At 47.6% G+C, this 17,169-nt stretch overlaps 1 protein-coding gene across 1 annotated transcript in view; it reads right to left on the bottom strand.

Annotated features, from left to right (window-relative positions):
• LOC135217784 (mediator of RNA polymerase II transcription subunit 12-like protein) overlaps positions 1 to 17,169 on the bottom strand; it is a 375,610-nt gene that overhangs the window by 218,326 nt on the left and 140,115 nt on the right. The window contains 5 exon segments of the mRNA XM_064253813.1: positions 10,591 to 10,722; positions 11,010 to 11,125; positions 12,691 to 12,811; positions 12,999 to 13,196; positions 16,907 to 17,088. Of these exon segments, the coding sequence (XP_064109883.1) occupies positions 10,591 to 10,722; positions 11,010 to 11,125; positions 12,691 to 12,811; positions 12,999 to 13,196; positions 16,907 to 17,088 (749 nt within the window).

Here is a 17,169-nt window from a genome sequence, read left to right as displayed (position 1 = left end):
AACTCGAACACTCTGAGTGCGTTAGAAATTCTGTAGAATTCTAAGCACTCTGCGAAACCCCCACCGAATTCGTCAAACGATATCGGCTGGTGGTCCTCTCGATTCCCGTAGAAATCGAGAAAGGGGCAGGATCCCTCCTCAACGACCGGGGCTTACGTCAGGTAGGACCCGAAGGTCCCCCCGGTAGCGCAGCCCCTAACGTGGGATCTTACAGAGAAATCTCTGTAGGATCCCTCCCCTTTCCCTCGTAGCCGTAAGGAGAGAGGGAATGGGGGAGGAATTGGATACTGGCTCGCCTTCCCAGCGGAACTAGCAGTTGGAGAAGAAAAGAAGCAGCCATCGCCTTACGGCGATGGCCTCTCAGAGCCTGGGAAAACGTATCGTCAGGAGAAAACGTTTTCCCGAGGAGGGTTACGAACTCATACTGTAGGTAAGGGTCTGCCGCCACTGTGAACGTCGTCTGGGAAGGGCTGATCGACACCTGACAGGAGAGAGCCGATATCGTCCTCAGACTCATTCCAGTCCTCGTCGAGGTCGAAACCTCTCAGGAGGACCGAAGGGGTATTCAAATACGGTGTCCGAAGACACGCAGAAACGCCTCTGTCGCAGTAGAGGAGGTGAAGTAGCTTGTTCGACCGGCCAGAACTGAGAGAGCCTTCTTGTCCGGAGACGAGAGACTACCTGGTTCAACACAGTCGGCAAGCTCCGATCGCGGCAGACCCACCGTCGATTTGGGTTCCCTCTCGGGCCCCAAAACGACTCGAGCCGAGACGTGGCTCTGCTGGTGGGAGCGGCGATCCTTCCCCGAGGTCGTTGTGCTGACGAATCAGCGCCATAACCTCGGCAAAGTTCCTCTGGATCTCGGAAGTCACAGCATCTTGCAGAGTAGGACCGTTAAGCCCTTCGAACAAGAGCATATTCTGAGAACCTTCCTCCTAAGAAGGGGGAACAGCGACAGCCCTCTCAGTCTTCTCCATCCACTTGCGTTTACGTCCTGGCCGGTCCAAGAACCGTGCCTGGCACGTAGGGCGTCGTGGTGGGATCATGAGGGGCGCACTCCTCACGATCACTCCTCAATACCTCGCTCCTCCCGGTGTAACCCGAGGAGGTTGAAGGTACGGGAGAGGCAGACCTGACGCTCCCTCCTCGCTCGCTGGCAGAACCAGCAGGCTTGGAGGGCTGCAGGCGATCGTCAACCCGCGATGGCGATCGAGCTGCAGGCCTGGTCGAACCGTCTCGCTGTGGAGAACGGCTGGACTGAGCACAGCGGCCCCGATCTCGAGTGTCAGAAGAGCTGGTGCTGGTTGCCGTACCTGATCGCTCTCTGTGAGAGCGACGGTCAGGCGACCTGCAGGCTCCACTGTCACAGTGAGACCGGTGCTTGTCCTCACGGCACGTCACGTCGCTGGTTCCAGCCGTGGCTGGCACCGGCGAACTGGGGGACCTCTTCCCAGCCTCAGCCCGTGGCCGGTCGTGGACCGTCACGTCATCCCGGGTAGCCAGCTGGTCGCTGCGAGAGCGAGAGCTGGTCTGGTGAGAGTCGCGTGAGCGGCTGTCACCAGTCTTCAGCTCCGTGCCGTGAACCTGACGCTGAGCGGGCTCAGAGGTCTGGTTCCTGGCTGCACGGTCGCTGGTAGGCGACCGTACACTCGGTACCTCCCGCGAACGAGAGGCCGAGACGGACCCTGATGCAGTGGCAGAACCACTGACAACAGGCGAGGAAGTACCGGTGTTAGCTGGTACCCCTCTGGTCCCCGTAGTCTTCTTCCTTGCGGAAGAAGAGACAGACGGGCCCCGCTCCCGAAGGAGCAGGAGGACCAGCGAAGGAACCCTCCCTCCCGTCCCACGAGGTGAGACGGGTCCCGAGAAGCTCCCGAGAAGCTCCCGAGGGAGACTTCTTAGGAGGGAGGAGGCAACCTTCTTCTTCCTCGGCTGTGAAGCCTTAGAATTCGAAGGGGAAGAGGCGGCAACGACGACGATGAGAAGATGAAGGCGACGTTCCTCCTCTTCTTCGTCAGCTTCCTCAGGACAGACGTAAGATCTGCCATCCAGGGCGGAGCCGGGGCTGCTGTAGCCGAAGCCACAGGGCCCGGACGCACCTGTACAGACAGACCAAAGTCTGGGGTAGTACCACCACGAACAGGGATGACGTCAGCAGGTATGGGCATCTCAGGAACAGCAGGCACAGCCAGCACAGCATCGGCAGGGACAGCCAGCGCAGCAACGGCAGGGACAGCCAGCGCAGCAACTGCATGGACAGTCAGTACAGAATCGGCAGGTACGGCAGGCAGCACCGGAAACACAGGAGGTGGAGCAGCAACCACGAGCGGCGGCAGCACGCCCCCCTCTCGGTACGGCGAACGGCACTTCACAGCGGCTGTAGGCAAGACTGTTACCACGTGAGGCGAGTACACCAGGTGAGGAGGGACGTCGTCACCTGGAGCGTGGTCACCACTCCATGGGTGACCGCAGCAGGCCCAGACATAGAACCGCCGCCCCTGGACACTAGGCACGCCCTGCAAATCGAAGGACGCCCATACCTCACCAAGGTCCACCCTCGTGGCAATAGCACCTGCGGAAATAACAGTAGTAGTGATTAGTGGGGGGGAAGTCCCCTCGCGCGGGGGGGTGAGCCCCACACCGAACAAGCGGAAGACCCCGAATACAATTGTACATCGGGCACCGAGCGCCCTCCCCCGTGCTCGACGGATCGGGCGAGGAGAAGAACCCAGATAACCTCCCCCCCGAAGGGGAAGGGCCATCTGTGGGAGCTGAGCGCGGGGGGGGATTCTCGTTCCCCACCCCCGCACAGCACCCATGTACCCAACAATAATAATAAGAGCCCGAGAGCAATCGTGCCCTCGGCACCGAATGCAAGGGCATAAGGATCAATTCCCTGACTGAGCGGAACTTGAACCAAAATAAATATTGATGCAATCAATAATAAAAGGAATAACATGAAAAAGAATCTTGCATTATAATTCACTTCACAATGAATAAGGGCTCGGAGCGAGCGCATTTGCGCCCTCGGTACCGAGCACAAGGGTAAAAGGATCCATTCCCGATTATGAACGGAAACCTTGATCCATAATGAATTGATGCAATCAAAATATATATGAAAAATGAAAAAGAATACTGCGCTTGCGATTTCACTTCATACAAAATAAAAAGGGGAAGGATCAATTCCCGGGAAATAGCGGAAACATTGATCCAAGTAAATAATGCAATCTCAATAAAATATGAAAATGAAATAGAACTGCACTTGCGATTTCACTTCATTCAAATAAAAAGGGGAAAGGATCAATTTCCGGGTAAGAGCGGAAACTGATCCAAATGAGTATTGCTACAATCAAAATAAATATATGAAAATGAAAAAGAATACTGTACATGCGATTCCACTTCCATACAGAATAAGTTTTCGTGCCGAGCGCATTCGCTCGGCAACGAGCATACAGGTCAAAAAAATATAAATGAAAAGGGCACTTACTTACGATTTCATCTACACATTTCCAACCAAAATATAAGCTCGGAGCGAGCGCTCTCCCGCCCTCGGCACCGAGCATACACAATACGAGGATCATTTCTGGGAAAATGAATTCCCGCACTTACGCCCTTCAGTCCAGGCACTCGGGTAATCGGAGGGCGTGGAGAAACCAAGATCCTTTAATTCACAATTGAATTCAATGGAATTAAATATGAAATGATTGTACTTACAATTCAGTTTCACTAGATAAATAGAAAAAGAAAAACACAACCATGCGAAAGCAACGACGATGAAGCGGGCAGAGAGCGATGATACACGTCTACACGCCAGCAGGCCGAAAGCAAAAGTGATTTGTTTACCTCCCAGTCGCGCGCGCGCGCCTGTCGGACAAGCAGTTAACTACCGAACCCCTTGTTCGAAAGCTTACGACCTATCCAGCTGCCGCTAGTACCTTCCTATTGTAAAAGGACCGAAGGTTTGTATGCCGTGTCGGAACAATTGAGCGTCACCGATCCCCATCCCCTCGTGTGCTTAACATCGAAGGAAAGACCATGAAGTTCCCCTACTCTCTTCGCCGATGCCAGGGCCAGCAGAAAGACGGTATTGAGGCTCAGATCCCTGTCTAACGACTCCCGGAGTGGCTCAAAGGGTCTTTGAGTCAAACTCCTAAGGACGAGACTCACGTCCCACCCCGGGGGCCTGAGTTCCCTGGGTGGGCAAGACCTCTTGAAGCTCTTCATCAGGAGGGAGATCTCCATGGAGGTGATGTCCACTCCCCGCAGCTTATGGACTAGGGCCAGGGCGGCCCTGTAGCCTTTCACTGTGGAGACTGAGAGGAGCTTCTCTCGGCGAAGGAAGACGAGGAAATCCACTACCTGCTGAAGAGTGGCTCTGAGAGGAGAGAGACCCCGTCCACGACACCAACCACAGAAGACGGACCACTTCCCCTGGTACACCGCTGCAGAAGATGGCCTGAGGTACCCAGCCATCTCTGTTGCTGCTCGGCGAGAAAAGCCTCTCGCTCGCAAGAGATGGTGGATAACAGGCAGCCGTGAAGAGACAGGGACCGAACCGATCAGTGGTACCATTCCATGTGTGGCTGGCACAGGAGGTTGTGCCAGTGGGGCATCTCTCTCAGCGAGAAGAGCCAGCAGGTCCGGATACCAAACGGCCTGGGGCCATTTGGGTGCCACCAGAATCATCCGAAGATTCGCGGTGACCAGCACCCTGCCGATCACCTTGCGAATTAGACAGAACGGGGGAAAGGCGTACACAAAGAGGTTGTCCCATGGATTTTGAAGAGCATCCATTGCAGCTGCCCATGGGTCTGGCACAACTGAGTAGAAAACCTTGAGTTTTCTGTTGTGCCAGGTGGCAAACAGATCCACGACTGGATGCCCTCACAGGTCGAAGAGCCTTTCCGCCATGTCTGGGTGAAGGGACCATTCGGTCCCTATCACCTGATTCCGACGGCTGAGCTTGTCTGCCACTACATTCCTCTTGCCTGGAATGTATCAGGCTGACAGCTCTACCGAGTGAGCTATGGCCCACTCGTGCACCTGCAACGTCAACTGGTGCAACGGGAGGGACACTAGGCCCCCCTGTTTGTTGACATATGCCACTACTGTGGTGTTGTCGCTCATCAACGCCACTGAGTGTCCTATCACCTGTTCTTGGAACTCTTGGAGAGTGAGGAACGCTGCCTTGAGCTCCAGGACGTTGATGAGAAGGTGCTTGTCACGATGGTCCCACACACCTACAGCCAGCAACTCCTCCAGGTGTGCGCCCCATCTACGCGTCTGGGAACAGCAGCATCTCCGGGGGGGGGGTGAGTGAGTGCGGAGAGGCACTCCTCTTACGAGGTTCCCGTCGTCCAGCCACCAGGCTAAGTCCTACCTCACCTCTTCCGTGAGAGGCACAGGGAAGTACGGCGGGTCTCTTGCCTATGACCAACACTCCTTTAGCCTCCACTGAAAAGACCACAGGTGAAGACACCTGTGAGGGACTAACTTCTCAAGAGATGACAGGTGACCAATCACAACCTGCCACTGCTGAGCTGGCTGCTCCTGTAGGGACAGGAACCATCTGGCTGTCGCCCTGAACCTGCTGATCCACGAGCCTGCGGGGAAGACTCGCCCTGCTACCATGTCGATCAGCATGCCCAGGTACTTCATCCTCTGCTTGGGCTCGAGATCTGACTTCTCGAAGTTCACCACGATCCTGAGATCGTGACAGAATTCGAGGAGTCGATCCCTGTCCTGTAGCAACTGCGAGCCAGGATCAGCCAATCGTCGAGATACCTCAGAAGACATATCCCTACCGAATGGGCCCAAGCAGACATTAGAGTGAACACTCGCGTGAACACCTGTGGGGCGGTTGAGAGACTGAAACAAAGTGCCCTGAATTGGTACACCGTCCCGTCGAGGATGAAGCGGAGGTACTTCCTGGAGGATTGATGGATGGGTATCTGAAAATACGCGTCCTTCAGATCCACAGAAAGCATGAAGTCATTCTCCCTGATGGAATCGAGCACTGACCGTGCTGTTTCCATCATGAACCAAGTCTGGCGAATGAATCGGCTCAAGGGAGAGAGATCTATCACCGGGTGCCAGCCCCCCGAGGACTTCACCAGGAAAAGTCGACTGTAGAAGCCCGGCGACTGATCCCATACAATCCCCACAGCTTGTTTGCTCAGCATAGCTTCTACTTCCTGCCGAAGCACCACGTTCTTGGCCGAACCAGGAACGTACGTCTGACGATGATGGACCGGGTTGGAGGTGAGGGGTGGCTGAGACTCAAAGGGTAGCAAATATCCCTCCCGAAGGACGTTCACTATCCAGGTCTCCGCTCCGTAGCGCTGCCATGTTGCCCAATCGCTCGCTAGGGACCCGCTCACTTCCGGCAGCAGGTGAGGGTGAACGCCGTCCCTAGCGTTTCCCTCCTCTCTTTGACTTCTTCTTCCTGGTTCCTCCTCGAGAGAAGGAAGGCTGGTTACGGTCACTCCTTACAGTTGGCTTCGACGAAGCGATCGTCTTAGCCGCAGAGGAAGTGCTAACTAAACTCTTGGGCTTAGCCGCAGTCGTTCGAGGTTGCCCAGCCACCTTCGAGACTGCCTGGTGGACTAAACGGGCACTCTCGTCAGTGCGCCGTTGTTCCACCACAGCATCCACCATCTCTCTGGGAAAGAGAGAGGAGAAACTCCGCACCGGTCCGTTGCGAAGACCCAAGGCCGCCTCTTGCCCAGTCGCCCTGGTCACTCGAGTGAGGACAGCGCCCCTATGCCTCAGTACCAGGTTGGCCCACAGGTTAGCTGTCTGGTGGGCCAGGTAGGAGATAGCCCTACCTCCAGACTGGCACAGCCTCACGAAAGCCGCGTCCCCTTCAGGAGTGATGTTTCCCGAGGAGGCCGCAGCTTTAGACACTGTGAGGGACCACAAGTCTATCCACGAGACTGCTTGGAATGCTGCCATAGCAGTAGATTCCAAGGCAAGTGCCTGTTGCTGCGAGAACCAGAGGTTCTCTGACAGGAGCTGCTGCAGACACACCCCCGGAGTTAGCCTAGCTAATTCCGGGTTACCTGTTTGGGCAGCAGAGGGTCCTCAGATGGCATGTAGAAGCGCCTCTGTCGCAGTAGAGGTGGGGGAAGGACCAAAGAGAACCCTCCTGTCCAGAGACGAGAGCGTCCACCTGGCCGAGCACACTGTCGGCCAAGGCTGATCGCGGCAGACCCACCGTCGACCTGGGTTCCTTTTTGGGTCCCCAGACCGACTCCAAACCCGATAAAGGCTCGGAAGGTGGGAGTGACTGCGTCCTGCGGAGACGGACCGTCAAGCCCATCCAGCGAGAACGCCTCCCAAGACCCTCCTCCTTCCAGAGGAAGAACCGCAACACACCCCTCATGGTCTCCTCCTGCCACTTGCGCGTACGATCTGGTCGGTCCTAGGACCGTGCCAGGTTCGTAGGGCATCGTGGCGGGATTGCGAGGAGCGCGCCCCTCACGATCACTCCTGGTCGCCTCGCTCTTCCCGGTGTAGCCCGAGGAAGTTAAAGGGATAGGAGAGGTAGACCTGACGCCACCCCCTCGCCCACCGGCAGAACCGGTGTGCTGGGGGGGCTGCAGGCGATCACCAACCCGCAGTGGGGATCGAGCTGCAGGCCTGGTCGAGCGGCTGGACCGAGAACAGCGGCGACGGTCATGAGCGTCAGAAGAGCTGCTGCTGGTCCCCCTCTCCACCCGGTCCTGGTATGAGCGGCGGTCAGGGGAGCGGCAGAGCCCGCTGTTGCAGTGGGAGCGAGGCCTGTCCTCACGGTGCGTCACCCAGGCGACCGAGGGGACCACTTCTTCACCTCAGCCCACGGCCAGTCTGGGACTGTCGCGTCAACCCTGGGTACCGGCGGATCGCTGTGAGAGCGATCGCTGGTCTGGTGGGAGTCACCCGGGCTACTCCCGCCAGTCTTCCGCTCTGTGCCAGGATCCTGGCGTCGAGCGGACTCGGTTGCCTGGGTCTTGGCTGCACAGTCACCCGCAGGTGACCGTACACTCGGTAGCTCTCGCGAACAAGAGGCCGAGACGGTACCTGGCACCGAGGCCGAACCTCTGGCGCCAGGCGAGGAGGTACCGGTGTTAGCCGGCGCTCCTCCGGTCCCCGTCTTCTTCTTCCTTGCGGAAGGAGAGACGGGCCCCGTTCCCGAAGGAACAGGAGGACCAGCGGAAGTCCCAACCGTCCCTCTGGAGTGGGACGGACCCTAAGAAGTCTTAGGGCGAGCCTTCTTGGGGGGGAGGAGGCTACCTTCTTCTTCTTCGGTTGTGGGGCCTTAGAAGATGAAGGGGAAGTGGCGGCAGACGACGATGAAGAGGACGATGAAGATGACGACGACACCTTTCTCCTCCTCTTCTTCTTCGTCAGCTTCCTCAGGACCACCGTCAGGTCTTCCATCCAAGACGGAGCCGGGGCAGTTGCCGAAGCAACAGGGCCCGACTGCACCTGTCCGGAAGGACCTGGGGTGGGAGCAGCAACACCACGGGCAGGAACAACAGCGGCAGGAACCGGTACTGGAACTGGAGCAGCAGCAACCTCAGGAACAGGAGGCGGAGCAGGAACCAGCGGCATCCTCTGTGCTGGAGGCAGGTCCAGGGGAGAGCTCTTGGGACACCGGAAGTCAGGGGCTGGAGCAAGAGCGGCAAAACCAGGCAGCGGCGACATGGTAAACCTCTTCACCTCCGGCAGCGGCGCCAGAACAGCAGCTGTCGGGGTAACCATGGCGACGTGCTGGGTATAGACCAGGTGAGGTGGAGCAGCGTAGCCAGGCGTGGACACCGTCATGGTTGTCGTGGTGGTCGGGCCATGAGTTACCGGCCTGGCCCCTCTCGCCAGATGACTCAGCAGCCCCTGAACACTCGGTGTCCCTTGGAGCCCCAGCGAATACCAGGCCCGGCCGACATCGTCCTCCGTGGCAAGCAGATCTGATGAAGGAAACAGTCGGGTTAGTAAGAGGGGGGGGCAGTTCCCAATCCCAAGCGAACGGACAACCCCGAATACAACTGAACATCGGGCTACCTAGCCCCATCCTCCACGCTCAACTGATTGAGAGGAGAAGGAGCGAGATACCCCCCCGAAGGGGAAGGAGCCATACGAGGGAGCTGAGATGGAGGGAGAAAAGAAGACGTGTCCGTAACCAAGGGAGTAACAGGAGAACCCTTCGATAACTCCTTGGCCGGCTTACGTGGTTTCTTCCTCCCCCCATAGCGCTCCCACTGCTCCTCCGACCATACATACATCACATGGCTCGGTGCAAGAGCATTCTCGCCCTCGACACCAAGTGCAAAATTCATGAGGATCAACCTCTACAGAGGACCGAATGGCCCCACACTTACGGCCGTAATCACTAAGTATGATATACAAAAAACAGATACGTACTTACGCAGACTTTGTACATTCACACTAAGTAATAGAAAAAGAGAAAAAGCCTTCACGAACTGAAGAAAACCAAGCATACGACTTGAAGCGGGCAGAGAGGCGAGCAGCACGTCTATCCACCAACGCGGCCGAAAGCAAAGTGACTCCTTTCCTCGCAGTCGAGCTGACCCCCAACTGCCGGACAAGTAGTTAACTACTGAACCCCCTTGTTCGAAGGTTATGACCGGTTTAGCTGCCGCTAAGTACCCTCCTATTGTTGAAGGACCGAGGGTTTGTATACATATCTGAACAAATTTCCATTTTGCTCCGATATATCCATATTATATACCCTGGTCTGTTATACTAGTGTGCTACTGAATTCAGTTTTCTGGAGTTTTAACTTGGCTATAACTAAAATATGGAATAGTTTGCCTAGTGCACTTGTGGAATCTTCTGATCGCCAAATATTCAAGTGAAGATCGTATCCCTTCCTGCTCTCTGCTGACATCTGAATTTCAGGTGTAAGTTTTATTTTCTATTCTCTCATATTTATTTACTTATCACCTTTTCCTTGAACTTGCTGTGACATAATTAACATTACAAGATATTTCCTTTACTCAGATTTTAGTGAAATTTGATAGGTATATATATATACCAATGGGTTTAAGTGGTCACTTTCCTCCAATATTTTTTACCGACATATCATCTACCTGGCGACTGAAACTTTATATATAGTTGAATTTAACGAAATTTAGTAGGTAGGACCTTGTATCTGCTCCAAAAACCAATAATTCTTACATTCATCAGTATTAATTTTTACTACTATTCTGAAAAAATACTTACCATTCCCTATGACTTCTAAAGGGTTTTTGAAAAACTATATGCCGAATGATTATATCTAAATGTAATTGCATTATGTAAAGTCAGTGTTTGTTGATGGTACATACTTGCCAAAAATAAGTAGCATTCAACTTGGGTTCTACTGGTTTTTCTTTGAACTTAACCAAGTCCCCTTTGAAGACATTATGAATTTGTCTAGTATTCTAAATTTAATCTCTTACCTAAGAAAACTTGATATCTGGCACTGAAATACATTCCAAGTCTTTTTTTTAATTAATTTAAGACACAAAAACTACTTTGAAATTACTACATAGTCAACGCGTTGCCAATTTAATAGAAATAACAGATACCTAATTTCTCTCAACATACCTGTATACAAAGTTCAATTAAGCCATGTACATTCAGTGCCACTTCCATCAAGTCCATCAAAAATGCAATATGGTCATGAGTTGGGAGATAATTGGACATTCCAGAGCCGCAACCTGACAGCATTTCCAAAACCTAAAATGTAAGGAAAAAATATGATAGATATTGAAAGCACAAAAGATAATGATTAGCATTAGTAGTGCTACATATACGTATGAAAACTACAAATCGGTCCCTTTAAAAATCTTATTTGATAAAAAATAAAACCTTCACAGCAACCGATCACAATTTTATTCATAATTTTGTATCATATGCTGGGATATATAAGCATTCAAATCAACCTAGGTTAACATATAATTTTGAGCAAGGCAAATTATAAACAACTGGCAAGACTATACTTTAGTCTTTAAGTAAAAGCTCACCTGAGATGCAACAGTGCTTGTGATGTGGTGCTGGTCAAAGTAGGATAAAGTGCAAAACCTGCTCATGATATTTTCAAAATTGAATTCACCTCTTGAAGACTTCTTCACTTTACCTCCTGCAGAACAAAAAAGAGAGAGAGAAAATAAATTTGAAGAAAAAACTTGGCTAAATTACATTGTATTCCAAGGATTTGGTAATGAAAAAACATTCAATAAATTCACAAAACTGGAAAATTCATGTGGTTTCCGGATGAAAAGGATATGGGGTTGTATAGTATTTACTTACAAAGCAGAAACACTGGCACAGTGGATACCATTTAAAGTTATGATGAAAAATTAAGATCTGATATCACTTGAAAAGAAATAATTTGTTGAATTTGATATAGACACTCCTCTACTTACAAACTTTCAAAGGTACGAGCATCCGTGCTCACAAATTCAATTTTTGTTCAGAAAACTCGGGCCGTGACCATTAAGTCCAAATTTTGTTGTGAGGGAGCTGGATGATGATAAAAGGGAGAAATGGTGACACCTCTGGCTGGAGTAAGAAAATGTAGTGTTGTGGAAGGGTCTCTAATGCTGACTCAAAGAAAATCAAGGTCAGTAAGAAGACTTCAGCTTAGGACTGGATGTACAAAGTTAAGTATATCTTATTTCAACCAGACCACTGAGCTGATTAACAGTTCTCCTAAGGCTGGCCCGAAGGATTGGATTTTTATTTACGCGGCTAGGAACCAATTGGTTACTTAGCAACGGGACCTAAAGTTTATTGTGGGATCTGAACCACATTATATGGAGAAATGAATTTCTAATCACCAGAAATTCCTCTGTTTCTGCATTGGCAGCAGCTTGGAATGAAGATACCTAGGCTACCAGACTGTTAAACAAGTAGACAACCAAATTGTCCAATAAGGAACTGACTGGATGTACAATAGAGGGCAGCTGAGAAGGAAGCAACCATGCCAAAAATAGCTTTCCCATTTACAGTGAATTTAAGCTTCTCCCCTAACTTGCGTACCACATCCACTGAAAAAAAGATCAAAAGTCAAAGGGTTGGAGATATGAAGGAAACAAAGATTAGCTGACAAAAGAAAGCCCAAGAGTACGATGAATAAGAGAAGAGAAGCATCTCCAGCGGATGACAGGCATGGGAGAGAGGTATTTAGAGAAGGAAGGCAGAAGACATAATTTGGATAGCAAGGACAAAGATGAAGACATCAACAACTGAGTCTGAATTGGAAAAAAGCAGAGGGAAGAAAGGAAGACAGCACAGATGTAAAAGGAACAAAGTACAAAAAGACTTAAATGAAGAATTTCAAGTCCCAGAGAAATAATGAAAAACTGGAGGCAATATTAAGAAATCAATCTACGAGCTAGTGATGAACTGAAAGATCTTGATATGACACAACAGAAGACTTGAGACCTATGGTAAGGCCAAAAAATGGAAAATAAATAAGAATAATATGGTAATGAGTGAAATGGATAATAATTATTTGAAATAATATCATCAATGATATGAAACAGTATGTATCAGAAAAAAAACTATACGGACAACACTAAAATAAAAATAAATGGTAAAGTAGAGCTCATTATAAGTGTAATAATTAAGTTTTGCATTTAAACATAAATGTCAAATATTGTTCCCACATTGATGAAACCATTTGAAAAAAAACTGCCTTACCATCTGCAATGTCAATGCTACACTTCTTGCTGAAAAGTTTGCATATTTCCTTTGTTAGTTTCTTTACCGCTGCTCTTGCTTCATCCCGTGCTTTGCCTACACCATACAGCAGTACATATCTCTGCCAAAATTTTAAATATTTTAATACAAGAAAAATAATGAAAAAGATGTACTCAACATTGAAACAATATTCCGGTTAACCCAATGCAACAGCCTATAACAGAACTAAGCACTGCTGAATTCACATTTCACTTTTCACACCGTAATAATCACGTTTCAACTTATAAAAGACAAAATAACCAACATACCTGATTTATCTCATGCATGTAGGCATCATCTTGAGGAAGGGGAAAATGCTGGGCATATACCAAATGCCTTGGGGGCCTTTGTTTTCCCTCACTTCCTAATTCACCACGGCCTCCAGCTCCTGATTCCTCTAAACTTGTGTTCACTGCTATCTTTTGGAGAATCTTGCCGAGGTCATCATCAATATTATCTGTTCCCTCCTGACAAAAATTTAGAGTTCAATATGTAAAGGTCCTTATATTCAAGAAAAACACTGAAAAATTGGCAGTAACAATAAGAAAGTGAACTATGACTTTAACTAATTTTCTACCATATACTGAAGGAAGTGAACTATAATTTTAACTAATTTTCTACCGTTTATGGTAATACAATGGTACCATTAAGCAATCCCCATTATCAATATCTTAAATTCTCATAAAATACACACAAAACAAATAGTAACAAGAAGACCTATTAATAATTCAATAAACATACACTTTTAAAAGATTTATAAGAAAATTCATTCCATCTCAAACTGTTCCCATGAAAAACCATAATATTGTAGCTGGTAACTACAAAAGTGTTAAGTTTATGGGTTACTGATTCATTATGTTCACATATATACATAGAATTTACATGAAAGACCATCATCTTTGTTAACAAACTATTTTAAAATAAAATTGACTTTAGTGAGGCAAGATAAGAAAGGTAAGAGCTGAAAACATTTTCTAAAAAGAGAAATACTAAATTCTACATATAAAAAGAACTAACACAATCATTATTAAATAAAACATACTATAATCAGATAAACACATCAATTGCAAGGATGGTAATTCATATGTCCTCCATTGATCAGTTTGGACCCCTGAATCATGCTCTATTTGAGCTCAATTCCTTGAGGAACTTTCAGAGAAGCCTAAAGCTGAGATCTGCAAACTTTGAGCCTGACTTACATTCCACTTACTGTTCATTTACATGATACCTTTGATTTTATGCTCTCTTCTGCTAAATGTTACAGTTTTATAAATTTCATTAACTCCAGATGTCTCAACACTTTGCACCCAGCCCTATTCTTTCATATTATCAAGATGCCTTCCATTAGACAAACTTTACTTGGGATCATGACTGTCTTAAGGTGACAGCTCTCTGGGGTTTCAAATGGTAGGTGATGTGCATCATGTCAAGTACTTGGGATCTTCCAAATTCAAAATTAAAATGAGAAAATTATACAAAAAATTAAACCCAAAATGCAAAATTTGTTATGGTGCTAAAAATGAAAAACACCTGATAGTGGAAATTGTCAGCACACTGTCTGGATGATTAATCTGTCAATGAAACTCATCACATCATTACAAATCACACATATACAATTGATAAACACTACAAGTTTCCATAATATAGAAATGAATGTAGTTTTTCTTTGACAATGCTTTATAGTAAACCCAACAACAGTGAAAATATTTGTATTTTGTGGCTTCTTTATTCTCAAAGCAATGATTTTGTTATAGTTTATGAAGCAAAATTTTCAAACAAGCAGTTCTGAAAATCTAGAATTAATAACTAGAAATATGTTTATGAATATTTGAAATCATGTGAAAATGTTCATCATCTAGAATCATTGGGGGCCAAATAAAATGGCCTGCAACTCTAAACTCTTGACATGTCTTCCTTTATCTTCTCAGGTAACTGCAATTGTCTTGCCTCAAAAAATGCAGTGGTTATCATAACCTTAAAAAATAATATATCTATCACTAAACATTAAGAAATACAGTGGTACCTCGACATACGAAAGGCTCAACTTACAAAAAATTCGAGTTACGAAAGCAAATACGAAGATTTTTTTGGCTCTACACATGAAAATAGTTCAGGATACGAAAGGTTGTTGCTGTAAAGTCCCGAGATTCGCCCAGACCACCAATAACAATTTTAAAACTCGCGCGCCACCAACTTACTAGACTCGCCACCATCCTCCCGCTCTCCCATTGGTTCCTGATGCTAGTCACCGCCATAAGATCCTGCTCTCCTATTGGTCAGCATCTCTCCCATCATGCATCTACGTAGCGGCGTGCTTCTTCAGCCACTCGGTAGTAACATCGTTTCTATACGCATGCCGAATTTGTTCGTCCCATTAGATTTCATTTATTAACGTAAATTCGTTAGTGATTTCATTGTAGTACTACTTTATTGTGTTGTGTGGGAACTTTAGAACATACGTATACATACTACATAACTTAATTACGTACAGTATATACGTAGTCATGAGTCCCAAGAAAGTTGATGAGACTGGCCTTTTTCAGAAAAAAATGCCCCGTCGGACGTACATCACGCAGGAAGAGAAAAAGCTACCCGGGCATCAGCCTATGAAAGACAGGCTTACACTTGCATTTTCTTCAAATGCCAGTGGGGATTGTAAAGTCAAGACCCTACTTGTCTATCATTTGGAGACTCCTCGAGCCTTCAAGGCCCACAAAGTGCTAAAGGAGAAGCTTCCAGTGATGTGGAGGGCTAATGCAAAAGACTGGGTAATGAGACTTTTGTTCACTGAGTGGGTAATCTGTGTTTCAGCCCGACAGTGAAGAAATTCTTGGAAGAGAAGCGCCTCCCTCTGAAGTGTCTGCTGTTGTTGGATATCGAACTTCAAGAAGCTGTATACGAAACATCTATTCAAGAGATGTTTCGACATCACCAATACCACAAACCTCACCTTGCGTCAATTTTGGAAGGAGCATTTTGATGTTGTCATATGCATCCAACTCATCGATCAAGCTTGGCAGGAGGTTTCGAGGCGAACCTTGAATTCTTCGTGGAGGAAACTCTGGCCTGATGCCGTATCCGCCCGAGACTACGAAGGGATTCGACATGGGCAAAGCTGGTGCAGATTCAGGAACAGTTGACGATCCTGAAACTGTTTCGCAACCAGATCTTGACGAGATCATTGCACTCGGCAAGTCCATGGGGCTGGTCGTTGACGAGGACGACATCAATGACCTTCTCGAGGAGCACCAAGGGGAGCTTACGACGGATGACCTGAAGGAGTTGGAGGCCATGCAACATAACGTCGTTCAAGAAGAGTTCTCTAGCAGTGGCGAGGAGGACGAACCTATGACAACGGCAGAAATTAAAGATGCTCTAGCTGCTTTTCATAAGGTGCAATCATTTGTAGAATAGAGACAAACCAAAAAGGCTTACACAGGTCGTATGCTTGCGCAGTTCGATGACGTTTGCCCGAGTCGTTTCAGGAACATTGTGAAAAGTAGGCAGAAGCAATCTTCCTTGGATAGTTATTTTTTAAAGAGGCCTTTAGTAGGAGTAAGCAAAAAGGAAGATCCAATTGATACTAAGAAAAAATAGAAAGTTGAAAGTGGTGAAGAAATTGAAATTTTGTAAAAGATGTAAAGTATAAAAAAGTAAAAAAAAAAAAAAAGAAAAAGGAAAAATTTAATTTTAAGTTTTTTGTAAAGTTAAGTGTTACGGTTTTGTTAATGTGTTTCGTAAAGTTTAGACTATGTTTCCTGACATTTTTTAATGTGTTTCGTTAAGTTAAATGTATGTACTACGTAACATATTTTCTGCCGTGTGTCCTTCTCCTCTGTCGCCACTTTCGGAGATAGCCTCACTCGAAAGGTAAGGTTCCACATTTTACTACATACGTACGTATGTATGTACAGTATTTCTTGTATACCATGTACACTAATACACTTTATTTACAGGTACTTTGTATTTCATTGTTTATTGGTCAATTTAGCTTTATTATAAAATTTACTGGGGTGTTTTTGTAGGGCTTGGAACGAATTAGGTAATTTACATGTAAAATGCGGTTCAAGATACGAAAAGCTCAGGTTACAAAGGCTGCCTCAGAACGGATTAATTTCGTATGTCGAGGTACCACTGTATACTGTAAATAAGTAATTTTGAAATATATGTACAGTACCTCCTTCTTTTCTCCAAATGATAAGTCAGCTTTTAGGTCAGGTGTGCCTGCAGCTAAGTCTCCACGAGATATAAGTGTACACATGTATGCATCATGGCTAAAAACATCTTGTCGAATCAACTCAGAAAACAAGAGAACGAGATTACCAAATTCTTGCGACCTCACAGACAAAGCATTTTCATCTGAAAAAAGGATATGCATTATCATGATTATCATAAAACTGATAATAATTCATCATCCAATTACAATACATACTAAAAAGA

Source organism: Macrobrachium nipponense, chromosome 7 (genome assembly GCF_015104395.2).
Source record: "Macrobrachium nipponense isolate FS-2020 chromosome 7, ASM1510439v2, whole genome shotgun sequence".
Classification (NCBI taxonomy): Eukaryota; Metazoa; Arthropoda; class Malacostraca; order Decapoda; family Palaemonidae; genus Macrobrachium; species Macrobrachium nipponense.
Note: the sequence above shows the minus strand (reverse complement) of the source record. Positions and strands in the feature narration are given on the sequence as shown.